This window comes from Triturus cristatus, chromosome 7 (assembly GCF_964204655.1).
Source record: "Triturus cristatus chromosome 7, aTriCri1.1, whole genome shotgun sequence".
NCBI classification, from domain to species: domain Eukaryota; kingdom Metazoa; phylum Chordata; class Amphibia; order Caudata; family Salamandridae; genus Triturus; species Triturus cristatus.
In genome coordinates, this window is record NC_140590.1 from 623,816,948 (window position 1) to 623,843,694 (window position 26,747).

General features: G+C 49.0%; 1 protein-coding gene across 1 annotated transcript in view; it reads left to right on the forward strand.

Annotated features, from left to right (window-relative positions):
• Positions 1–26,747, forward strand: part of RNF135 (ring finger protein 135) — a 210,595-nt gene that overhangs the window by 71,729 nt on the left and 112,119 nt on the right. Inside the window, exons 3-5 of the mRNA XM_085617211.1 lie at positions 15,682–15,912; positions 20,278–20,440; positions 20,544–20,600. Of these exons, the coding sequence (XP_085473337.1) occupies positions 15,682–15,912; positions 20,278–20,440; positions 20,544–20,600 (451 nt within the window). The remainder of the gene's footprint in view (positions 1–15,681; positions 15,913–20,277; positions 20,441–20,543; positions 20,601–26,747) is intronic.

Consider the following 26,747-nt stretch of genomic DNA (forward strand, 5'->3'; position numbering starts at 1 on the left):
GTTTTCAATACGTGCTGGCTTTGCATCACTTAACATTTACACTTGGCATTGAAAAATAAAAAAGAAAGACATTATGTGGCAGGGAAAGCTGTGCTTTTTTAAATTTTACCCAGGAGGGTAAATTCAAGGATAGGTACCATTAATTCTGCCCAAAAATGTGGAATTCCATAATCGACGTTTACAGTAGTAATGCTAACATTTTATGTCAGGCAATCCTATCATTACCACAGAGTATCAATGTATCCTGGTGATGGGGGACTTCAACTTCCACTGGGATCAGATACCCAAAGACAGCCAGGCCAAACAGTTAGATGAGGCACTGGTCTCCCTGGAACTTAAACAACTAGTGAATCCCCCTACCCATGAGAAGGGCCACACACTCGATTTGATCAGGACATCCCATCCATTCACTAGCCCAATAGAAATCAGTCCCTGCGCCTGGTCCAATCATCATTTAATCAGAGGCCTGTTTCCACCCACAAAACGAGCAGCCCGCCCCCCCCCCCCCCCCGGAGTGGAAAATGCTGCGGGGATGGAATAAAATTAGAGCTGACAACCTGGTTAACGCTTTACATAAATCAGCCCCCCCCCCCCCCCCCCCCCCAAGTCCAACACAGGGAAACCTTGACCTAGAAAGCACCGCCCTTTCCACGAGGCTGAAGAACGCCATTGACATAGTAGCCCCCACTCGCAGGGAAAGAGTAAGGGACAAAGGCAAAGGGGCCCCCTGGTTCAATGAGGCTCTAAGAAACAAGAAACAAACCTACGCCAGTGCGAGAGCGCCTGGCATAAAGCTTATGACCCAGGTGCCCGGCTAGAATATAAAGCAATGTTCGCAGTTTAGAAAGCGATTTTAACAAGGAAAGCAGAATTTTATGAAGCTAGGATCCTGACCGCTGACAACACACAAAAAGAAACCTTTCAGATTCTAAAATAACTGAGACAGGCTCAGGAACAGAAGCCCCCCTTCTGCCATGAAGATTGTAACAAATTCCAGTCCTTCTTCTCAAAGAAAGTGAAGGACCTATTGACGGAGATTCACCTTACTCCTACTGTCCACTGTCATCTAGCATCAGAACCCCTGCCCCCGCATATAATAAACCACTCACCGTCTTCCCCATGCTCACTCATGACTCCCTGTCTCTCTTAATGGGTCGGGTTAAGTCAGGGTCACCCGCGGACCCCTGCCCACCGAGGATTTTCAATTTGGCATTACCAGGGATAGAAAGCGAGTTCCTCACGCTATTAAATCTCTTGAATCCGGCCACGTTCCCACCAATTTTAAGGAAGCACGAGTCATCCCAATTCTGAAAAAAACGGGGGCAGACGTGAAGAACCTAAAAAAGTTTAGGCCAATCTCCCAACTTCCATTCTTGGCGAAAGTGCTGGAACAGCACGTGCTGAAATCCCTGTCACACCACATAGAAGCAAACCACCTCATGCAAACCAATCAGGCAGGCTTTAGGGCCCATCACAGTACGGAAATGATAATGCTGGCAGTGCTGGATGAACTCCGGCTCAGGGCCGATAAGAAACAGCCATGTGCCCTGGTCTTGCTAGGTGTATCCACGGCATTTGATACGGTCAACCATGACCAACTTTTGTCACGGATCTCGTACTTAGGCATACAGGGTAGGGCCCTTAAATGGCTCACGTCCTTCCTCACTGAACGATCACAGAGAGTACAGCTGGCCGACCATGTGTCTGATACCGGCAAACTCTCATGTGGGGTACCACAGGGTTCAGCGTTGTCCCCCCTTCTATTGAACGCCTACCTCCAGCCCCTGATAGCCACACTGAATCTCATGGAGTGTCAGATCTATAACTACTCTGACGACACCCAAATCATCATCTAGATGGATAACTCCCCGGCTGCCCACACACAAATGCAAAACGTTTTAAAATACACAGTCAACTGGATGACGGCCAATTCCCTCAAAATCAATCCTGATAAGACCGAGGTATTGGCCATTACCACAGACTCCAACCCCTGGAGCAACCTCTTTTGGCCACAAGAGCTAGGCGCAAATCCCAAACTGTCCCAGGCCGTAAAAAGCCTGGGCATTAAAATCGATGCCAAGGTCTCTATGACCCAGCAGGTATCGGCCGTAGTAGGAACATGTGTTGGCCTGCTAAGACAGTTACGGATACTTGCTCCCCTTCTCACATTCGCAACACTCAGAATGGCAGTATCAGCCATGATAGTATCACGACTAGACTATGGGAACTCCCTGTATATCGGCCTCCCAGAAAAATTGCTTTCCAGACTACAGGTCATCATGAATGATGCTGCCAGACTAATCTTTAGACTGCCTAGGAGGGCCCACGCCACCCTCCTCTTACGCCAGTTACACTGGCACCCGGTCAGGCAGAGAACCAAGTTTAAGGGACTTTGCACTGCGCTCAAAGCCATTTAAGGCCAAGCCCCAACTTACATTAAAGACCGTCTAGCAAACTACACTCCTAGCAGGTTGCTATGGTCTTCGGAGGCTGGCCTGCTGGCCTGTCCCCGCTTTAGCATGACCTCTAAAGGAGGCAGAGCCTTCTCAACCTCAATTCTTCTACTATGGAACAAGCTGCCAGAGAATCTGCGTAAGGAACACACCGTCCTCCCATTTAGGAAGAAGTTAGAAACACTCCTCTTTGCGGATGCCTGGGGCACAACCTAATCAATTACATCCCCTTCACGTGCTAGGGTAGGGTTGTCTCTCACAGCGCTTAGAGACCTGACGGTGATTATGCGCTTTACAAATGACAATTGCAATTACAGAGTACCCCAAATGTGTTGATGTGTTGCATATTGGACTGGAACGGGTCAAGATTGCAACTGTGTCAAGTACGTTTTTTGAGGGGAGGCATGGCCAACTGCCAAGAGAGATGGCCGCACGGTAGCCGAGCTCCGATGCGTCACTCCCGTAAAATCCGCCTAAGTACACATATCCCCGGCCACCAACACTCGCCTCGGCTGCCAAGTGCTCCGGTCCCCCGCCCTGAGGTCCGCTCCTGGTTTTGTCGCGATCCGTGGCTCCGGCGGGCTAGGAAGGGCACCTGTCCAACGTGGGGCGTCTGCTGCACGGCGCTCGCCCTTCACCACTCAGGACATGCGCACTACTCAACGACGGGGTCACGTAGTGGCGTACAGGCCCCGGATCTGCGACTAACCTGCAGGGTCCCGCTCTGTGACATCAACAGGCTGGGGAGCCGCCGAAAAAGACCCGTCCACCCACGGATTGCAGCCTGTGACCCCTGGGGCTATTAGAGACTCAGATCCTGGGGAAATAAAAAAGGCTGCTTGCCCTGGAATAGGTGACCGTGCCTCACTGGGGCCTGGGATAGGGCGTGTCCTCCGGCCCCATATAGTAGTGATCCCCTGGGGCATAGAGGGGAGCTCTCTACTACTACCCCTCATCTGTAGCCTATCCGACGCGGGGCTTCTGCTGCACGGCGCGCGCCCTTCACAACTCAGGCGCGCACTACTTGATGCCGGGGTCGCAGCGTGACATACAGGCCCGGATCTGCAACTAACCTTCAGGGCCCTGCACTGCTACATCACCAGGCTGGAGAGCCGCCAAAGAAGCCCCGTCCATCCGCGGATTGCAGCCTGTGCCCCCAGAGGCTATTAGTGATTTAGATCCGGTGGAAATACAAAAGGCTGCTGCCCTGGACTAGGCGACCGGTGACTAACTGAGGCCTGGGATAGGGCGTGTCTTACGGCCCCATATAGTGATAATCCCCCGGCCTCGCAGCGCAGGAGGTGAGCTCTTTACCACTATCTCTCGGCTCTAGCCCTGACCCACGGAGCGCCCAGGCCCATGCAGCGCCCAGACCCATGCCAGAGACTGCAACTGGAGATCGTGTTACCAGTCCCGAAGGCTCAGGTCTGTGATTATTTGGGATCTGGGAAGGGGCGGGCCCCTCATGCCCCCAACCTGAGAGTTACTTGTTGTGGTGGACTGCTTTCATCCTCCCCCTCCCACCGTCTTGATATTCGGGGCTGAGAGTGGCGTTGGATGGGCCTGTGTCCTGACTCTTTCCAAGGGAGGGAGACCACCTAGCTGGTGAAAGCCGACAGGCCGGTGTGGGCTGATGACCATGGCAGGTGGCAGTAAGTAGCTGGTTGGGACGGTTCTCCTGGCCCCCCTCTTCCTTTTGCCGGCTGACAGACATAGGCCCTCACCCACCACAATGGCGACAGGGCGTGGAGGTCGCAGCTCAGTCCAGGCCAAAATCGATACATTTGCCTGGCAGAAGAACCAGGAGGGAGATCAACCCACCCCAAAATCCCAAGGTGAACAGACGGAGCCAACATTGCAAGACATCCTTCCCGCTCTAACGGGGGTTCATACCTCCCTTAAGTCCAGCATCGCTACGGTGGCCACGGAGGTGGCCCTCATCAGGGCAGACATGCGGAAAATGTCAGACCGAGTGGGTGAGGTTGAAGAAACCACTAAGGAGCTGAAATCGGACTCTGACCTTCTTAAACGCCAAGTATCGGAACTCCAAAACGCACAGGAAGCCCTAACCCTGCAACTAGATGACTACGAAGGCCGCATGCGAAGAAATAACGTCCGTATCCTGGGAGTTCTGGAGCGGGCGGAGGGGCAGGCAGCAGACCTATTCGTGGAGGAACTGGTTCTTAAACATCTTCAGACACGTGGCCTTTCCAAGTGCTTCACCATCGAGCGAGCGCATCGCGTCCCTGGTGGGAGACCTAGACCCGGGGCGACGCCCCGACGCCTACACGCGAGAGCAGCACCGCCAATAATCATCGACAATAGCAGGGTCACCGTTTTTCCTGATTTTACACTACGTGTTCAGAAGCAATGTCGCAGCTTCCTGGAGGTGAAGCGCGCTTTGAGGGACCAAGACATTAAATATGCCATGATGTTTCCGGCTAAGCTACGGATTGTGTCGGAGGCTAAACTGTGGTTCTTCACCAGGCCAGAGGACGCCTGGGACTGGCTTGAGGGGTGGAGAACGGTTGGCAAGCGCACCCACAGGCCTGCAGGCGGCTCTGGGGGCCCTGATGGGCGCAGATCTCGGCGCGACTCGCCCCAAGGAGACGACACAACTACTCTGAGTCCGGGAGGGTGAACCGTACGAAACTGCAAGTATTAACACCCTACAAGGGTGGCGAAGACCCTTTGAGTGACCCCATATATGACACTGCCGGTTCCCTTTTATAACGTTCTGTTCAGGGGTCCAATATGGTAAAGTTTGCATATGCTGTGATTGTTATTACCAAATGTCTAACCATGGGGGGTTGCTCTCCTTCCGCCTACATATATAGGGTCATAGTGGCAGTCTCCACGATCAATGGTGTTGATGGGCGGCTGGGGAGAGGAAAATAGTTATTCACAGTTGCCTAAAAGAGTGGGGTTGTTTCACGTTCCCCAAACTGTTGCGGGTGGGTGATAGGCCCTCTGCAAGTTGGGGGAGGCGGGAGGTTGCGAACCTGTCATGCAGGGAGGAAGGGTGGGGGGAATGTTGGGGAGGGAGGTGGGAGTTGAAAAGGTTTTCACACTGTGGGATTTTTTGTTGGTCCAAGATTTGTTGTGCTCGAAAGTCACTAAGTACAGGTTGTTATGTAAGTGCTCAACTGCAGACAATGACTATAAGGGGGAGATAACCAAGCACCGGAGTGCCACAAGGGATCCCCCATACGTCACACTAAGAGACCAGCATACGTTAGCTGCACTGACTGGAAACGCTGAGCCCGAAAAAAGTTTAAAATGTCCAGATCTAATTGCCCTTATTGCTGATGATGGGGGTAGAATGGAAACGTCACTCTCCGTGCTTACCTGGAATGCAAATGGCATGGGGGATAAGATTAAGCGGGGAATAGTCCAACAATACCTGAAAAGGCAGGCGCCAGATGTGATGTTATTACAGGAAACGCATATGATTGGTAACAAGACTAAGGCCCTCACCAGATGGGGATGCAAACTTCTAGTTCATGCGGGGTATACCTCTGGCTCTAGAGGGACGGGCATCCTAGTCAAAAAGAACCTGCCATTGATGGTGAAACGCACGTGGGCAGACATGGGGGGTAGGTTTGCCGTCCTCGAGGCTCAATGGGAAGGGGACGCTCTCAATATTGTTTTGCTATATTTGCCACCAGCACTGGGTAAAGAGGCACTAACAGACCTGGGTAAGATAATAACAGACCTCCCGGTAGGAACCTTACACCTGGGAGGAGATTTCAACATGACAATAGATGACCGACAGGATAGATACCCACAAAGACCGGGGGCGAGGCCAAATGTGTTGATGGCAGAATTCGCCACAGCCATGGGACTGTCTGATGTATGGCGAGTGCTGAAACCAGATGGGGCCCAATACACTTATTTTTCTAATGCACACAAAAGCTCGTCCCGTGTTGATTATGTTTTAACCTACACAGCTACAATTGGTCTCTTCCGAAATCCCCAGGCTCTGCCGAGAGGTATATCAGATCACTCCCCAGTAAGGATTGAATTCACACATGGGAATCCTCAGCCACGGGCCACAATCACCATAAATCCCTAGCTCCTAAAAATCCCGAATATTAAACAGGAACTACATACACAGATGACTAACTACTTTAAAGAAAATGTGGGTTCAGTTGATTCAGCGCTCACAATCTGGGAGGCTTTCAAGGTGGTACTGAAGGGGCAGGCATTGTCGTTTAAGATGGGATACATTAATAAGAAACTCCAGCAGTCTTTGCAATTAGAAAGAGAGCTCCAGCAATTAGAAGCTGATAACGCTGGGGCTTCTTAAGAAGGTATGCTTCACCGTCTCACACTTAAACAAGAGGAATATAAGATAAAAACTAGGGAGCAAACGATGGCCAAACTACTCCACACCCAACATAGAATATACAAGCTGTCAGACAGGGCTGGTAAAACCCTGGTCTGGCTAGAGAGGCGGGACCAAGGTGAGAGATGAGTGCCCCGGCTGACCCTAGCCGATGGCACGCAGGTCACTCATCCAAGGGACATTGCAGATGCCTTTGCAGGACACTTAGAGCGTATCTATTCCCCATCCACTAACTATACTGCAGAGGGCTCACGTCAGTTTATCTCCGACAGTGACATTCAGATGCTATCCGACACAGACAGAGACACACTTGATGCAGACCTGACAGATGAGGAAATCCAAAAGACCATAAGCCAAATTCAGTCAGGGAAGGCGATGGGGCCAAATGGGACCCACATTGAGTTTTTAAAATTGGTCACTTCCCAGACAGCCCCTCACCTACGAGCCATGTATAACGAAATCTACGAAAAAGGAATACTGCCGGAAGATCAACGTCTAGCCTCCATAGTGATGATTTGCAAGCCAGAGAAACCTGTAGATAACTGCGGGTCCTATAGGCCTATCTCCTTAATTAATGTAGAAGTCAAAGTCCTTGCAAAAGTACTTGTCTCGCGACTGGTTACGGTCATTTCCTCCCTGGTCCACCCGGACCAATCTGGCTTTATGCCAGGAAGGAATATGGCACTTAATATCCAACGCCTTCATAATGTACTCGCACGTCGGGAATAAATGGAAGAGGAGGCAGTGGTGTTGTCACTGGATGCCTCCATGGCATTTGACGCTATCGAGTGGCCATACCTATTTGAAGTCCTTAAAAAAACGGGCTTCGGTCTGAAGTTCCTGGGCTGGGTGAAATTGCTCTACACCCGCCTCCCAGCTGTTCCTCCCTCCCTCCCCGCCTTAAATGGCGGCCGCTGCACGACAGCAGGAGTGACCCCTGACCCTGCTTGCAAGTCAGGTCGCTCCCCTGCTGCCCCACACCTCCACCTGTGTGCCAGCGCCTCCCTCGCTGCCGCTGCTCCTCCTCCGTGAGTTCGATACTGCTGTCTGTTGGGCCCCATCTGATTTAGTGCCTGCCTTGTGATTCTGTACTGTACTGTTGCCCCTTTGATTCAGTGCGTGTTTTTCTTTTTGTGATTCTGTACTGTACTGTTGCCCTCGCTTCCAGCTCGTTCCCCCCTCCCCCCTCTTCTCTTCTGTTTCCCCTCAGCCCGTTCCCCACCGCTGCTCCCCTGCGGCCCCGCCGCCCCGCTCCCCAGCTGCTCCTCCCTCCCACCCCGCCTTAAATGGCGGCTCGTCTGCGCCCGTCCGCGCCTGGATCGCGCCCAGCGCAGAACCCCTGGACCTCGCACACACCACAACGCCAGACTCCGATACGACGGCAACACTCTCCTCGCACTCCACATCGGCCGTGACAACCGCTGCTTCCAGGCCGCCCCGAAGCGCACCCACGGACCTTTCTCTTGCCGCACCTGCAACTTCACCTGCAACAGAATCACCAAACCTCCAAGGACCGGACCCAACCACCTTCGCTGCATCCTCCTCAACACCCGCTCCGCACGCAAACACGCCGTCAAGCTCTGGGACCTGCTCGACACCTCAGCCCCAGACATTGCCTTCCTGACCGAGACTTGGTGGAACGACTCCTCGGCGCCCGACATCGCCATAGCCATCCCAGACGGCTACAAGATCACCCGCAGGGATCGCGCCAACGGAATTGGAGGAGGTCTAGCCATCGTCCACAAGTCCACCCTCCAGTGCTACACCCATGCAGATGACACCCTCAACACCGCCGAACACCTGCACTTCCGGATCCACATCGACCCCAACACCACCCTCAGAGGAACACTTGTCTACAGACCCCCTGGACCCCGAGCTCCGTTCTGTTACTCCATCGCCGACCTCGCCAGCACCTAAGCACTCGCATCCACGGACTACATCCTCCTCGGGGACCTGAACTTCCACCTCGAGAACAACTACGCCAACTCCGCCACCCTCATCGACAACCTCACCATCCTCGGCCTCAGACAACTTGTCACCGCACCCACCCACGCCACCGGCCACACGCTTGAACCCGTCTTCGCCACAAGCACCCACATCGCCTTCAACCACACCACTGAACTCCACTGGACCAACCACCGCTGCATCCATTTCACCTTCCAGAAACCAACCACGCATCACCGCACCCAACAGCTGCCCCGCCGCTGCTGGAGCAAAGTCACCGAAGACCAGCTGACCTCCACCCTCGCCCAGAACCCTCCCACCAACCCCACCGACCCAGATGCCGCCGCCAGCAACCTCAGACAGTGGATCGACGACTGCACCAACACCCTCGCCCCGCCTAAGAAACCCTCCAACAACCACACCAGCAAGAAAGCCACATGGTTCACCGAGGAGCTCCAGACCTCCAAACGCACATGCCGGAAACTGGAGAAGAAATGGCTCTACGAACGTACACTGGACAGCCACGCAGCCCACAAGGACGCCAACCGCAGACATCACCACCTCATCAGAACAGCCAAGAGATCCTCCTTCAAAGCCCGCCTGGACAACAACGCACACGACACCAAAGAGCTATTCAACATAGTGAATGAACTCTCCAACCCCAGGGCCAACAGCAACGACATCCCTCCCTCACAAGATCTGTGCGACTCACTTGCCACCTTCTTCCACCGCAAGATAGTCGACATCCGCGACAGCTTCAACACCACGACCGCCCAACAACGCCAAACTCCAACACCCCCTCGAACACCACCAGCACCAACCACCTGAGCTTCTGGTCCAACGTCAACGACGACGAGACGCGCACGACCATGATCTCCATCTTCTCACTATCACCATCGGACCCCTGCCCACACCACGTATTCAACAAAGCGGATGCAACCATCGCACCAATCTCCTTCGAAACAGTGACATTCCCGGAAAGCTGGAAGCACGCCGAAATCAACGCCCTCCTCAAGAAGCCCAAGGCGGACCCCAAGGACCTCAAGAACTTCCGGCCCATCTCCCTGCTCCCCTTCCCGGCGAAGGTCATCGAGAAAATCGCGAACATGCACCTCGAGGACAACAACATTTTAGACCCGTCCCAGTCCGGATTCAGACGAAACCACAGCACCGAGACAGCCCTCATCACTGCCACAGACGACATCAGGTGCCAACTTGACCACGGCGAGACATCAGCCCTCATCCTCCTGGACCTGTCAGCCGCCTTCAACACGGTCTGCCACCGCACACTAAAGACACGCCTCCAAGAAGCCGTAATCCGAGAGAAGGCTCTGGACTGGACTGAGTCCTTCGTCTCCGGCAGAACCCAGAGAGTCCGCCTCCCACCCTTCCGATCTGAAGCCACGACATCATCTGCGGTGTACCCCAGAGCTCATCCCTCAGCCCGACCCTGTTCAACATCTACATGGCTCCCTTCGCACAAGTGGCCCGCCAGCACGACCTCAACATCATCTTCTATGCCGACGACACTCAGCCCATCCTCTCCCTCACCAAGGACCCGCACTCGGACAAGACAGAGGTCCTCATCCTCGGCCCCACCCCCTCTGCCTAGGACGACTCCTGGTGGCCGACCACACTGGGAACAGCACCGACCCCCACGGACCACGCACGCAACCTAGGATTCATCCTCGACTCCTCCCTCTCCATATCGAAGCAGGTCAACGCCATCTCCTCCTCCTGCTACAACACCCTCCGCATGCTCCGCAGGATCTACAAATGGATCCCGACCGAAACAAGAAGAACGGTGACCCAAGCCCTCGTCAGCAGCAGGCTGGACTACGGCAACGCACTCTACGCAGGAATCCCTGCCAAACACCTACGACTATTACAACGCATCCAAAACGCCTCCACCCGACTGATCCTCAACATCCCTCGTCGCAGCCACAACACCCCCCACCTGAGAGACCTGCACTGGCTCCCCGTCAACAAGAGGATCACCTTCAAGCTCCTCACCCACGCACACAAAGCACTCCACAACATCGGACCAGCCTACCTGAACAGCAGACTCTGCTTCTACACCCCCACCCGCCAGCTCCGCTCCGCCAGCCTCGCCCTCGCAGCCGTCCCCCGCATCCAACGAACAACCTCCGGCGGCAGATCCTTCTCCTTCCTCGCCGCCAAGACCTGGAACACACTCCCTACCCACCTGCGACAGACCCAAGACCTGCTCACCTTCAGAAGACTCCTCAAGACCTGGCTCTTCGAGCAGTAGCAGCACCCCCCTCCCCTCAGCGTCTTGAGACCCTCACGGTTAAGTAGTGCACTTTATAAATGACTGATTAATTGATTGATTACACGGGTATAAAGGGTCAGGTGCGAGTGAACATCTATACATCTCGCACATTCACACTAAAAAGAGGCACCCGACAGGGATGCCCTCTTTCCCCTTTGATTTTCTCTCATGTTGGAACCCCTGGCGGCCTGGGTGCGGAGAGATGTCATGGTAAGGGGCCTGAGATGGGCGGAGGGTCATGACGACCGAATATCACTCTATGCAGATGATATCCTGCTTTATCTTGCCTCTCCATATATATCTATTCACGGGGTTTTAAATATATTCACGAACTTTGGGAAATACTCCGGGTATGCCATAAATTGGAGCAAATCGGTGCTGTTCGTCCTCCAGGGTCCGGTTCCTCGGCTCCCGGCGGGTTGTTGTGTGGAGGTGGTCACTGAGGGATTCCGATACTTGGGAATATACATTACTTCGAGCCCCACTATTTTCTACAACCGTAATCTGGCACCCCCATTGTCCCGACTACGGGCAGATGTGAAACACTGGCGATCCCTGCCGCTTTCGCTGGTAGGCCAAGCTGCTCTTTTTAAAATGTTGGCTCTCCCACGCTTTCTCTATGTCCTCCAAAACTGCCCACATCAGGTCCCAGATACATTCTTTTCAGAAATAGAGAGTGCAAGTCGGACGCTGCTATGGGACGGCGGGTCTTTTCACATTGCACTAAAAAATTTTTACGAAAGGGTGGTATGATGGAGGCATCACCTTCCCGGACCTAAGACTATTACTGGGCGTCTCAATTAGTTGTAGTGAATCACTGGATCTATCGTTCCCCTTTGGATCCAGCCTTTCTTTTAGATAGACACCAAACGGGACGAGAAGGATATATAGGGGCATTATACTCAAAAGTGAACAAGAAAAAGTACTTCGGACCCACAGCCCACACGGTGACAATCTGGCATCACGCATACTCCCGTCTGGGATGGTACAATATCCTCACCAAAGCCACGCCCCTATGGTATACACAGAGACTAGGAAACTTATGTCATCAACCCGGCTTTGATAAATGGGACCTTATAGGAATCTCCACTAATGGAGATGTGATTAAAAAAGGTTCGATCATCAGGTTTGAGGAGCTTGGGGAAAGATATGGAATGGCCCAAGGCGAAATTTACCGATAGCTGCAAATCAGACACACCCTCATCACAGCACTACCCAAACTCACAGACATACCTGAGACATCACCGCTGGAAGACAGATTACTGGACGGACCGCTGCACTCCAAAGCTATATCACTGACATACAAAAAGTTATTAAATAATTTACCTGACACGTTTAATAAATTACGAGAGCAATGGCAGAAAGACTTGGGAATCATTGACGATGAGGACTGGCATACGGCACTCATGTCCCCTAGAGAAGCAGCAATGACTCTCCGTTTCAGATTAATTCAACTTAAAATTTTATACAGGGTATATCTAACCGGGGTCACTCTGGCTAAGATAGCGCCAGATCAGACGAGATGTGTCTCCGAGGCTGCCAGCACACGGCCACCTTTTATCACACGATCTGGGAATGCCCAGAGGTGCGGAGCTTATGGGAGGGAACCACGACCCATATTCAGAACACATTAGGTAAGGAAGACACCCTTACACCACGCCTGGGTCTTCTTAATATATAGGAGCCGACTGACCTCACGGAAGTGGAACAACAACTAACTACACTGGGTTACACCCTTGTTAAGCGTGAGATTGCGAAGGGATGGGGGGCGGTGGTTGCACCTACTTCTAGACTGTGGGTGAAAGAACTAGATAAATGCATGATTGCTGAAACAGAAATATTCAAATCATGAGGGTGTGCAAAGAAGTGGGATAGGAAATAGGTCAAATGGAATGCTTATCGGGGCAACCTATGTATATCCCCAACGGTGGAGCTAGAAATGCAAAGAAGGGAAGAATGTGATGATGTAATATAATGTTTGTAACTGTTTTCTCTCCGCTTATGACGCAGCAGCACTGTATAATCACTTGAACTGTCAACTAGATACTGTATGTGACTTTCATGTTGGAATAATAAAAAGATTTAGTTTAAAAAAAATACTTTTTTTGAGGTACTTTTTCACAGAAAACTGTCAGGTGGGATGGCTGCAGCTGTTGACCCCAGGTTTCCCCTGCACCCATGGATCCCTGACACCCCAAAAATGTTTAGTAGAAATGCAGGAGAACCCAGAGAAAGTGACTTGTGTGGCTTGCCCCACTTGTTACCCATCATGCTGTGCAATCAAATCATCTCAAAGAAAACACTTCACTTACATTTGTAGGCCCCCCCCCCCCCAAAAAAACGGAATTTAGTTTCCGTGGCAAAGACCCACCATCTTTCATTCAACACGTCTCCCCATGTGGAACTGCGCGTAATGTATAGGATAGAATTGAGCCAAAGTCATGGCCAGGTGGAATCAGTTCCCTTGCAAACTGTAATAGATGTGTTAGTGTATTTTGCTAGTTCTCTTTTGTACCATATAACAATGGAGACGTGTGGTACTGTTTTTTTTATCAGAAGTCTGGGAACACAGGATGGTGAAATATTTGCTTTTGGCTGCAGATCTCTCTTCTGTGGCCCATAAATGTGGGGAAATAGTACTTTCTTAGCTATGGTTTAAGTTTCTAGGGAGTTATAGGTAAACAAAAGTGGTACGATTAATTTGCATATCTACCTGCATTGCACACCATGTAATTTTCAGGAGTATTTGTGGTTGATAGGAGTCCATGTTTGCCCCCGATTTGAAATTACAGCTGCCCCAAATGGCAAATTTCTGGAAAGTAAGTTCCTTCAAAAAACAGACGAAATTCCCAGATGTTTCTCTTCCGGGCATTAGGTCCATCCACATACGAGGTATAATGTTTTTATCAGGAATGTAAATGCTGGCCAGTGCAAGCCTGGCTGTGGCCATCGAATTCTACTGTTTTAGGAGTCGGTATATACGAGTAAACAATATGTAATGTTTTCTGGGCATAATGGGTAACAAAAGCTTAGACCATCCATGAATTCCACGCCTCAGTACATTCTCCAGGGTGTCGTATTTTCAAACTTGCAGGGGTTTGGTAGGTTTCTCTGCCTGTGCACCCTATAGGCAAATACTCTTAGAAGGTACATTTGTTGAGGAAAGCCTGTCTAAAACCGGTGCTCTAGGATTCACCTCGCTAAAAAAAAAGCAGATCTACTACTTACAGCTCACCGACAGAAAGGCCAAACTGATGCATACGTTGACACAGTTTTAGTTTGTTCCTCCTCATTGTAGTATGGACACCCACACATTTAGGTATGTTTACGGTTAAATTCAATATATCTGGAATGGAGACAAAGACAGGCTAGATAGACAATGGTGGCGACTGCCTGGAAATTCCAGTTATCGATACACAATGCATTTGACTAGGGTGCAGAATGGGATGCATAGCTCAAATTCTGCTCCCTTTTACTCTTTTTGGATCAAAAAGTGGTCGTAGGAGTTCAGGGAACATTTTAGTTTGCATGACGATGGGCATATGGAGGATGGAGGGATGGCTTACTCCCTCAATCTGTTCCCTCAGAAGAACTGAAATTCAGATGGCAGTTGGCAGTCAGAAATAAAAGATATATGCTTTGTAACAGTAGCCACGAATTCCCACCCCTTTTATTTTTTCGGTCTGGCCTAGAGAGACAGCTTTATCTGTATTACCAGCCTATTGTAATCTTGAAAATGAATGCATAATATTCTTTGTAATGCTACCTCCAAAAAAAGACTTTGGCTTAACCTTCTTCAGCCATCACTCTGTCGGACTGTCTTTCCCAAGCTCTGCTTAGAGACAGCTTTAGCTGTTTTACAGTGGTTATGCCACCAGTAGTAGTGGCAGGAGTAGTCCAGCCACCTCCTGCGCCGTTGGTTGTTGCGAATGTTATTGAATGTAAATCAGTGTACTATGTTTTCTTTGTGCTATGCCGGTGGGATGACCACCAGTCACGAATTTCCCTTGAAAGTCAGTTGTTTGAGAATAAAATATGTTTTTCGTTAGCACTCTATTATCTGATGGTTTCTGTCCCATAATTTCGGCGAGTAGACTTCACCGCAGCTCTACTTTGATGGACCCAGCTCTGCCCCGCAGTAACTTCAATAGACCAACCCTCATGCCTCCTCACACTCTTTTTTACCCACCATGTACTGCGCGTTTTCTCACAAACTGACCCTTTAACCATTTATGCACTCACTCATTCATCCATACACACAGCCAAGCAGTCATCCGTCCCTGATGTCTTCAATCACTCACCTATTAATCTCTCTGTGTAATCACTTGGCCATCCATCCATTCATGCAATCATTTACCCGCCGTGTGTTTCCACCCTCGCCCACCCACACAGCAACACGGCCAAACTGCAGCTGCGTTAATGTTGCTTTTATTTGTTACAACTTTCAAAACTAGCCATTCCTAGCATTTCAAGTACACAAACTATAGTGCTAAAGTACCTATTGACAGTCTGATGTGAGTCAGGCAATAACGTCATGTAAAAGCTGAGTTTATTGTGCCCAGCTTATGCCAACGTTGAAATGTATCCTGCATCACCAAGGCCAGCCAAACCACCTCATGCTTTAATCTAAAATTCTATTTCAGAAATGTGCCTCTGAAATAAAAAGCAAACTGAGCAGTGACTTCATGGCCATGACAAAGTACATTGAAGAACAGGAGAGAGCCATGCTGCAGAGGGTTGATCACGAAGAACAATTAGTGCAACAGAAAATAATTGACACTGTCACCACACTTACTGATGAGCTGGCGGAGCAGAAGAAAATCAAAACCTCTTTGGAACAGGCGGCTGTAGACAACTGGCTCGAGCTTCTGAAGGTAAATCTAATGTAACTGTTGTCTATGATACATTTATTTGCTGGGAGAACGATTTTTCCTTGAGTGGAAGTATATGCGAAGGGATATATAGAACCTTGAGTAACAGTGAGTGAAACACAGCAATCGTATGGCAGCTTTCTGATACAGCACCAAGGGTCGTGTGTCAGAATATTGAGGAGAAAAATATTGTAAGGCTATAATATGGACTCCCACAATATCGAGAAGAAAAGCATATGCAAGTACAGATTTACAATTCCTAACTCCACATCTACATACCTTGAAAATATAAATATCAGTGAACATACATATCCTTGTGCAACGAAACTGGTGCTATGTAAAGCGCTCTGATACCCAATATCCTCGGGTCTAGTTCGCGCTATATAAAAAAACTCTTAAAAACAAAAAGATATGTGGCGCTAAGAATAGTAAATGTATACTTACCTATATGCACTTACCTTCAAAATATTGCGGTAGGCGAAATTTTGTCAACAGTATTTTCGAAGGACAACATTAGAAACTCAACTCTGGTACAATATTTTGTGGGATACATTTTTGTGAATTCTATAGTATCAACATATAGGGCCAAATGTAAAGTTTTGCAGACAGGGCACACTATCGCAAACTAGCCGGAGTATCTTGTCCGCCAAACACTCAGTCTGCCCACCTCATTTAGAGACGTTAAGTATTCCATCGAAGGACCCCTGTTAAAAAACCTCCTTCGAAAGCACAATAAATTAGAGGCTGTCGGAGTAAAGACATTAAACCACCTCCATGCTTAGGGTGGAAAGGTGTAATGCCTATTTTCCACTGTCCATCCTGGCATTAAGGAACAGGAAAAAACAATAATGACCCCCACACCCTGGCATAAAACGCCAGGGTGTGAGAGTTGCTAGCTTTATGTTTTTCAAAAACCAACTCCCATGTTGGGAGTTTGTTTTTGAAAAACAAAACAAATTTCATGTTTGACGTTACTAATAGTGAAAAGACATGTTTGTTTTCTGACCTCTAATTCTTGAGGGAGGCATCCACAACCATCACTTGCAGATCTGGCATCCAGCTGCAGAATCTTGATTATGATAATTCAGTGTCAAGGCAAACTGGACCGTTCACCACAGACTCCATCATTACATCAGTCTTTGAAAGACCAGAAAATTCAACCTCAAGTCACTAATTTTCTCCGTAACCGGTATGTACTCCACCCTCACCATGATCTCTGTTGTCAGGCTGCCAGGTAGAAGTGCTAAAAAACCTTGGTCAGTTACAACAAAACATCTTGACCCACTGTCTCCTTAGTGATTGAAATATCGAACTATCAACACATAGTCCATTTTCAGAAGTCCAAACCTGTCCTTTACCATGAAGAACCTCAACGGCGGGTGCAGGAGCTGATTGTGCACACCAACTCTCATTACATGAGAGTGAACTACTAAGGGAACAAAGCTAAGAGGTGCGGCCACTGGAGTCCGCCGTTGGTTCTTTGTGTTTGCTGTCCTTGACCATGAAGAAGCCTGCAAGGAGTTCCAGTCAATTTATGTGAATATTGAATTCCTCATCTGACCATTTTCGACCTTAACTATATATCTACATTGGGGCCCCAGCCTAAATGGCTGATATCTGGGGAAAGACTGAAAATAACCCTGCTGTTCCACGCATCTGTTTTCTCCAGCCATCTACTTTACCTGTCATCATCCTTGAGGTGGGACGTCTCCCCAAATGTCATGCCCTTCCTCAAACATAAATGTTTAGCCCCTGGAGTGCCCTGTAAATGAAGGTCCTGTATCGATCAGCACAAAAGCCATCATTCTTGCCAAATGTCTGAAAGATATTCTGTCCCTCTCGGAAGCTGTCTTATATCTCTGATATTTTCCAGCTTGAGTTGAAAAAGGATTTTCGAGGTGAAGTCTAGGAGAAACCCAGAGGATCATGGTCTGCGATGGTTGAATGGGTGACTTGTCGGTAGTGACTGCAAAATGTGTGACCTGCAAAAAATTTGCTGTCAGGTTATGATGTCATCCAGAGAGATAAGTGTCACATCATTGGCCATGAGAAACCCACAGCCAGTTGCAATAGTTTGGCGAAGTACCAAGAAGACTGTTGTGAGACTGAGGGACATAGCTGGAAAAATCCTTGACCCTGCCAGATGAACTGGAGGAATATCCTGTGTGGAAGAATGATAAAAACCATGAGAGAAGCATTTTTGAGGTCTAGTATTTCCATCCTGTTCACAGCAAAGAGAGCTTCGGGCAAAAGACAGATAACCTCTATTTTGAAATGGTGACAAATTAACCATGCATTGAACTTTCTCAAGTTGCTCACCGGTATGCAGCCCTGGCATTTCTAGTGCTCCAGGAAGAGGTTGCTGACACACTTCCTCGGATAAAAGCCATTCAGTTACAACCTCTTGTTTTCCAACCACAGTGCCTCCTCCTCTAAGGAAAAACGTAAGAAACACAGCCTCATTGTCTGAATGGGAGTCTCTTAGAACTCGGTCTTGAACCCATCACACTAATTGATAGAGTGTCACTTATGAAGAAACTGTGCTAAACTTTTTCCCAATTGTAGATGGAAAAAAAGTATAATTCTCACTATGGATGCCACCAAAGTTGTTGACCTGAAACCTGACTACCTCCTCGGCCATGCCCTTCTCTTCTGGAATGAAACCAGCACTAGAAACATTGTGTGTCTTGTAAATGTTTCATTTTCTTGAAAACCTGCACCTTACGGGAGTCATGGAAGCTAGTTTTGCCAGACAAGCACTGCCTACAACAACCAGACCCAGGAAAATCCTTAGGGTTTAGACATTTTATGTCCGACGACTGTGCATTGTCCAACATGGCAAACTTTACAAATGATTTCTCAAAGTGGTAACTTTGGGGCCACAACACTCACTTGATGGTGTTCAGATCTTCCAACTTTGGGTAGACCTTTATCAGACGTATGCATCTCCTCTCAGTAGACATGACACAATTTGCATTTCCCAAGAAACAGAAGTCTTGTTGTAACCAATCGAAAAGAACTCTGATAAGTTGGGCTGGCAAGAAGACTTGACTTCCCAGGCCACGTCCAGTATCTTCATCAGTGGGTTTGTGATGCGCTGCAATTTATACTTGCGTGCTTTCCAAGAATTAGCAATGCCTCTTTAAGTCTCTTTGGCATGTTGTAGGGAGAAAGAGACCATTCTGATATCCATATACGTGGTGGCTGCCACCTTATCACTTCATGATGTGCAGGCTGCACTGTGCCCACCTTTCTCTAGAGGTTTGTGCAATCTTTTGTGCCCATAGATATCTGCTTTTTGGCCAGATCCTAGTCAGAGGACGTGGATGGTAAATATCCTCATGCACAAGAATGTCATCCTTCACCCCATTTGTCACATCTTTCTTATCTCCATGTGCAGCTGAACCTCTCATGCACTTCTGACTGGTGGAAAGTCACCCTGGCCTGATCCTGATCAGCCTCTTCCGTTGACTCCCACTCCTCAATCCCCTCTTCATGTTCTTGGGTCTTCTGTCACTGGAAAAATCACTAGATGAGTCCGAAAGACTGTCCAGACTACCAGAATCCTCAACCTCCCTTCAATAAAGACTTTCTTTAAAAATACGTTGATGGGGTCATCTTCTGTTTGGCTTTGGCATGTGTCCTGCATTCCACATCCCATCAGGGATCAGTGATACCAAGTACCAAAAATGTTCCTTCCCTCTGGATTCAGATTGCAGCCTCTGACTGCCCAGGTATTTGAAGGCATGAGAAACAGTATTTTGAAGAATCTAGGGCTTCAGAGAAACCTCTGTCCAGCCCTAAGCGCAATTGCTCCACCTTCATTAAGAACACACTAATCACTGTATTAATAGTATTCTAATCTGCAGTCCCAGTGACCACGGAGGTGGTCCACAAGGACGCGATCCCAATAAAGAACCACTCGACGTCCCCTGAAAGATAAATGTATCATCATGATCAATAAATGTGGAATTAAGAATAGAAAGTCTGTAATTATCCATATAGGCTTACCTTCATGGCTTACTGCTTGTCAGTATTCTGGCAGTCGTATGTATATAGGATGATATTTATTTAAACGCAATACTCTATAAAATATCAATGGGGCTAAGGCTGGTAAGTTGTGCACAATTCCCAGTAATATTAACAGCCAAAAACAGCCCAGCAGCAGTCTTAGTTTCATGCACATCAAAAAAGATTTCTAAAGCCATAGGTTGTAATACGATCAACATTTCCTGTGTGTGTGTTTGGGTTGTTTTGAAATACCAACAGAACATACTATGAAGAAATATATTGACCTTGCTTCATCTGTAGTTATAATTTATTTTATAGTATTACCATGGAATTACAATGGGGTTTCTTTTATTTTAGGATACTGAACCAGCCAAAGAAATTGATGCCGCTACCGTGTTTCCCGTTGAAGAGATATCACTTAATGAGACAGTAAATACTCTCACTTGTGCTGTTGTAGAAGTTAAGGAACTACTTTTAGGAAATACAGTATTGGAAAAATACATTCTACCTATAAATTCAGGTAGGTGCAGTTTATCTTTGGTACAAAACCAGGTTTATCTTCACATTCCTAATTTTCTGCATAAGAAATCGACGCAATTTTTTAATTCTTTCCCCCCAAATAGAGCCTGGGCCTAATGATCATGTTATGCAGCCTGAGGATGCTGCCAATCAAGAGATAGGTATGTCCCATTCTCCTTCAATATGTTTTAATGTAATGTAGAACTTGTCATGCTGCGTTATTTTTGCGAACTGAGTTGTACAAAGATAATGGTTGTGTCGGAGGGACGGTCGGAAACAGAAGCGAGGAGGCCGTAGAGGTTGAATAGTGTAGGGTTTTATTGATGATATTCAATAACCCGCAATAAGGGATAACGGTAAGTAAGCAAAGTAAGATATGCAGATAGGCAAAGTATGGTAGAAACAATCCAGTTCATTTGTGTTTTCATAGGCTTGATCCTCAGTGGGTCTCTCCGAGGCTCCTCTGTAGGAAGGTTGGGCTGTTCCTCCTTGGCTCCTAGTGCCGTATCTGGTGTGGTTCTCCCTGGGGTAACCCAAAAGCAATAGCGGTCAAGTACAGGTTTAGTGTTTCTTGTATACCGTTACCACACCCGGTGCGATCCTGACAAGGAGAGTGAAGGGTGGCGAAAAGGGGGTGAAGAATTTCAACTTATGAAGATAGCAAAGGTGTGGTCGTATCCTATGGTAGGGATTTTGCTGGTTTGTTTTCCTTTAAATCCTCTCCTGATACTTGCGGGCGACGAGTAGAGAAACCCTCTCCCACAATCCCTCCACCCCACTCCCTTACTATCCCTGTGGTCCCCGTTACGTACCGCTGTCTGCCACAACTCTCCTGAGTTGTGGCGGCTCATACGCGTCCCCCAGGCTCCACCACTCCTCGGTCCAGACGTCGGGACCCTCGGTTCTTCCGTGGGGATCTCCTTGGCGTCCTCTCGACGGGAAGCGGCGTCCTTGCTTCTTTCGGCGTCCTTGCTTCTTTCGGCGTCCTCTCGACGGGGGATGATGTCCTCGATCCTTTCGGCGTCTCTCTCTGCTACCTCCGGCTGCCTTCCAAGGGACGCGTTGATTCTCTCGGCTTCCGGCTTTTTCTGCCTCCTGTGACCTCCAGGTCCGTTACCTGATTGGTCGATCTGCTGTGTCCTGTCACTTCGGGGAGGAGGGACTTCCGGATCAGGTTAAACGTACTGGGGGGCGGGGAAAAGATTTGTCGTTATGTCGGCTTTGTGGTTATCAGCATACGAACGGTAAGGAAACCGGTTAACATCTGGTTGTTTATCTCTGTGGACCCGCTACTCCTCACAGGTTGTTCACAAGGTTATCCCCACTAACTATATAGATTTGTCTCATGGGTTTCTTCGACCACTGGTTAACTCGTACGTGGAGCATCTGCCCACGAGAGGTATAATTGTTTCATATTCAAACTCACCACCAGCCGCAATGGGCAACTGTGCACACATCTTTGAACCAAGATGAAGGATGCTGTGCTCAGATTCAATAAGTAAACAGATAATTAAAAAGGAGGAGCCTGTTTTAGCTAACTTGTTGAGATGCAGGGCTTTGATACTACAGCTATCATCACAATAATGCAGGCACGATTTTGTGAAAACGTCAGTATGTTTTACTTTAAAATGACGTTTTCCACATAACTCTCATGCTTGCTGTTTGTTCTGTATTATACTCATGTCTGTTTGTTTAGCTCATGCACCTGTTCTACTTTGTTGTCTGCCTCTTTCCTTGAATCTTTTTGCAAACCGGTTTGGTTGGTTTCACTTCATTCCCGTGCCTTCAAACACCAATGTTCCCAGTATATGGGGACTCAATAAATTTCTTTTTTAAACACTAGAGCAAGTCAGGGGGCATGTGATTGTAAATGGTATTTATATAGCGCCTACTACCCTTACTCGGCGTTGAAGTGTTTTGCAGCGAGTACCACGCTGCTCTGGATCGCAAGATAAGAGGTTAATAGGACTGTTATGATTGTATGTTGACCTGATGGTTTACTGTTACTACTTCCTGTCCCTTCGTGATTGCAGAATTATAAAGTGCTCTGATATCCCCGAGGTCATGTTCGCGCTATATTCAACTTTTAAAATAAAATAAATAGTAGGTTAGTGAAAGGTAAACCAACCAAATTCACCATAATTCCAGATGCTTTATACACACACACACACATAAAAATGTGGCTCTATAATATGTAAATTGAAACAAGTGCATTAATAAACGCAGTTCAGCAGCAGCGTAGTCCAATCAGGCGCACATCCAGTCAGTGCCTCAGGCAGCAGCACAGTCACTAGGGCACACAGTGGTCAAGTGCCTTGAGGCAGCAGCTTTACTTACTGCAGCGTAGTCCACTCGAGCACACGTTTGCATGAGCACTGGGCCTAGACATTATGAAATCCAATCGGGCACACTTGGGTGGCGCCACATGCTTGGCAAAAGTCAATCCTTCAGCAGCAACTACCTCTTGTGCACGTTAGGGCCAAGTGCCACAACTAAGAAGGCATATTTCGACAGGGCAACCCTCTCGAGATCACTTCAGCAGTGGCACAGATCCTCTGCTTTACCAAGAGTGGAGCCAGGAGCACACCAGTGATGCTCTCTGGAGTCTTAGTTGGAGAGACCCACAGCACCAGGGTCAAATGCTCTTGCCCTCACTGAAAGTCACCTACTTGTACAGGTTTGGCTCACTCCTTCCCTTTTCTTCCAGGCAGGGTATTTCCAGGTGCTCCAGGACAAGGAGACCACTCATCCCCAAGACCCTAGGTGACACCCACTCACCTCAGGGAAGCTGCTACGATTGTGCAGGAGACCTTTTGTTACTCAGTAGAGCACCCCCGCTTGGTCAGAGAGAACTTGGAACTGGAACAACACGTGGATCAACAAGTCACATTTTTATAATATTATATAGGGGATATGTATTCTTTGTCTGAAAATTTAGAATTGGTTTGGGACGGTTCCACTTTCATATGTTCTTCTCAGGCTGCCTTCCAGTCTCAGCCTTTGTCTAGAGTGATGCTCCTTACATCAGGGTCTTCTCCAGGTTGGAGAACCCACAATAGAGGCATTAAGAGGTGTGAGCATTTTGCACCTAGCCATCAACAGGCACATTGACAACTATCAAGAAGAGTTTGTTCTCTAAAGGTCCCTTCACACTCTGAAGAACAGGGACTGCAGGCCCTCCCTTCACCCCCAACAGCTACTAAATGGTAGCATGCAGGAAGACTGATCATCAGCAGTCTTTAGCAAAAGAATCTTACTGAATTACTAAGGTGTCTAGCGCCTCTCCCTCTGGTCTCTGGAATGCCATCATAACACTTCCAGTGTCTGGAAAATAACTTCACCTTCATCTTGTGCGCATGAACTGGTCAGGGGATTCCATCTTTACTCTGGCTCACTCAGGCAAGCACCGTCTGTGTTACATGCTGACCACACATGTGCTGGGATGTTAGTGGAAGGATCCAGGTGAGCTTGTGGCAGCAGAACATCTCTCCAGTGGGCCAGCAGACCACAACTTCAGACACCCAGGAGAAAAGGTCTGTCACAATACAGGATTACTAAAACACTCAATACTGCCACCACTGCTTTAAAAACTAGAACCAATGACTGGGACAGTAAACCACTGCCACTATGGGAAGCGCGCTTGGTGCCCCCTCCCAGTCCATAGCAAGTCCTGGGTTGTACTCACTTCAGTGGACACGCCTGGGTCTTCCTGCACAAGCTACATTAGCGTGGGGCTGAGGCCACAGATAACAGAGACTACAGTTGGGCACTCAGGGCAGGGGACTCTACTGTACACATGCATGGGGCATTCTAGTCCTCAATAGGCTGGGAAACCTTTCCTCCCATCATACTTTGCTGATTTGAGAATCCGGCTTTGGAATTGCGAATCTGTTAAACTCAGATTGGGTGGTTGATGCATAAAATTCCTGTTGTAGCCACCCTTCCTGACCCAGGTGCTCTGAGCAGCATGTTCAGATAAATAAAAACAAAAGGGCACAAACGAAATGGGCAGAGTGAGCCTACCCAGACATGCAGGTACTTGTGTGGTGGGGGAGAGGTCGGTCAAAAAGGGACCACGGCGTTCATATTAAAAATGTTGTTGCTGTTACTTTTTTAGTTTTCTTTTTAAGAAAGAAGGTGGTGAGGAGGAGGTAGGAAATGCTTTGTGTGTTTTTGTTTTTACCTTACTGCGCCAGGGTGACAGTAGAACAAGGGCTGTCTTGCATGCTTGACTATTGTAGGCGATCCTTATTAAGAACCAGGTGCTGACACTTGTTATTGAATATTTGGGCTGGTAGGCGTGAGCTCGACAGTCATGAACATATTTTAGTATTTTATGTACGCATGTAAGGAGGGACCCGGGTTCACAGACGCTCTTGCATACTTTGGGCAACCCATAACGAACCCGCAGGAGCTGCCATGTGCTGTGCACTTCCAGCGCGCCAGGAGAGCAGGAGCAGCAGTTGACCAGATATATGGGAGTCTTATTGGCTATAATCTGAGGGACCAAAAGATTTAATGCGGATTTGTATGTATTACGGAGTAATAGAGGACGCTGGGTGTGGAAGTGGCACTTATGTAAGGAGGCTGGAGGGAGCACAGGGACTGGTGGATTCCTATATTTACCGTGGAGTATTGCACCAGCAGGGGGATGGTTGAGTTATTGTTACCAAAGGGAGTGGAGGGATAAGCGGCCATCCTGGTTCCTACGTTTTTTGTGGCAGTGTTAGTTCACCAAGTTTCCTCCAACAGGTGCCTAGCCACAGCTAGGTGTGCTATGCTTTACTGGAAGCAAGAAGAAATCCTGGGAGAAAATAGAATCTGAGTAAACATTTTCAGCTATCCTACGTGATCCTGTAGAAGGTACAATGAGGAAACTGGGACAAAAGCAGCTAAAATGCCATTGCAGAGATGAAGCTGTGAAGAAAGATTTCAATTTGTTTGCCTGAAGATCTATTGAGTTCCAAACCAGGCTTATTATATAAAGTGAATATATTTACTGAAGTTAAGCAAGTCATGTAAAAATATGTTATTAAAATTGCCAAGACACAAAACAGAGAGTTTTCTCTCTCTCTCTTTTTCTCTCTTTCGTTTTCACTTCTGCCAAGAACTAAACTCTGGCATCCCGAAACGGCTGTTCTTTGTTTAGAAAGGTAAATTATAAACCCCTACCTCCCGACCCGAACATGCACTTGATTGGGCGAGGCTAATTTACCTGCATTTCCAGCCCTATCCTCAGGGAGCTGCTTAGCTTCCGCTCTGCTGTGGTGTGTCCTAGCTGCGTGGCCACTGGGAGCTGCTTGTCTCCAGCTCTGTGGTAGTGGGTCCTAGCTACGTGGCCACTGGGAGCTGCTTGGCTCCAGCACTGCGGTGGTGTGTCCTAGCTGCGTGGCCACTGGGAGCTGCTTGGCTCCCGTTCTGTGGTGGTGTGTAATAGCTGCGTGACTACTAGGAGCTGCTAAGCTCCCGCTCTGTGGTAGTGTGTCATTGTTGCTTGGCCACCGAGAGCTGCTTGGCTCCTGCTCTGTGGAAGTGTGTCATAGCTGCGTGGCCACTAGGAGCTGCTTAGCTCCCGCTCTGCAGAGGTCTGTGATAGCTGCGTGGCTACCGGGAGCTGCCTAGCTCCCGCTCTGCAGTGGTGTGTCCTCGGTTGCGTGGCCACTAGGAGCTGCTTGGCTCCACCTCTGCAGCGGTGTGTCCTAGCTCCATTGCCACTGGGAGCTGCTTGGCTCGCGCTCTGCGGTGGTATGTCCTAGCTGCGTGGCCACTGGGAACTGCTTGGCACATGCTCTGCGGTGGTGTTTGAGCTGCTTGGCCACTGGTAGCTGCTTGGCTCCAGCTCTGCGGTGGTGTGTCTTCGCTGCGTGGCCACTGGGAGCTGCTTGGCTTCCGCTCTGCGGTGGCGTGTCATAGCTGCTTGGCCACTGGGAGCTGCTTAGCTCCCGCTCTGTAGTGTCATAGCTGCGCAGCCACAGGGAGCTGCCTAGCTCCCGCTCTGCGGTGGTGTGTCCTAGCTGCGTGACCACTGGGAGCTGCTTGGCTCGTGCTCTGCGGTGGTGTCCTAGTTGCGTGGCCACTGGGAGCTACTTGGCTCGTGATCTGCAGTGGTGTGTCCTAGCTGCGTGGCCACTGGCAGCTGCTTGGCTCGTGATCTGCGGTGGTGTGTCCTAGCTGCGTGGCCACTGGGAGCTGCTTGGCTCCCGCTCTGCCGTGGTGTGTCATAGCTGCTTGGCCACTGGGAGCTGCTTAGTTCCAGCTCCGCAGAGGTGTGTCATAACTGCGTAGTAACAGGGAACTGCCTAGCTCCC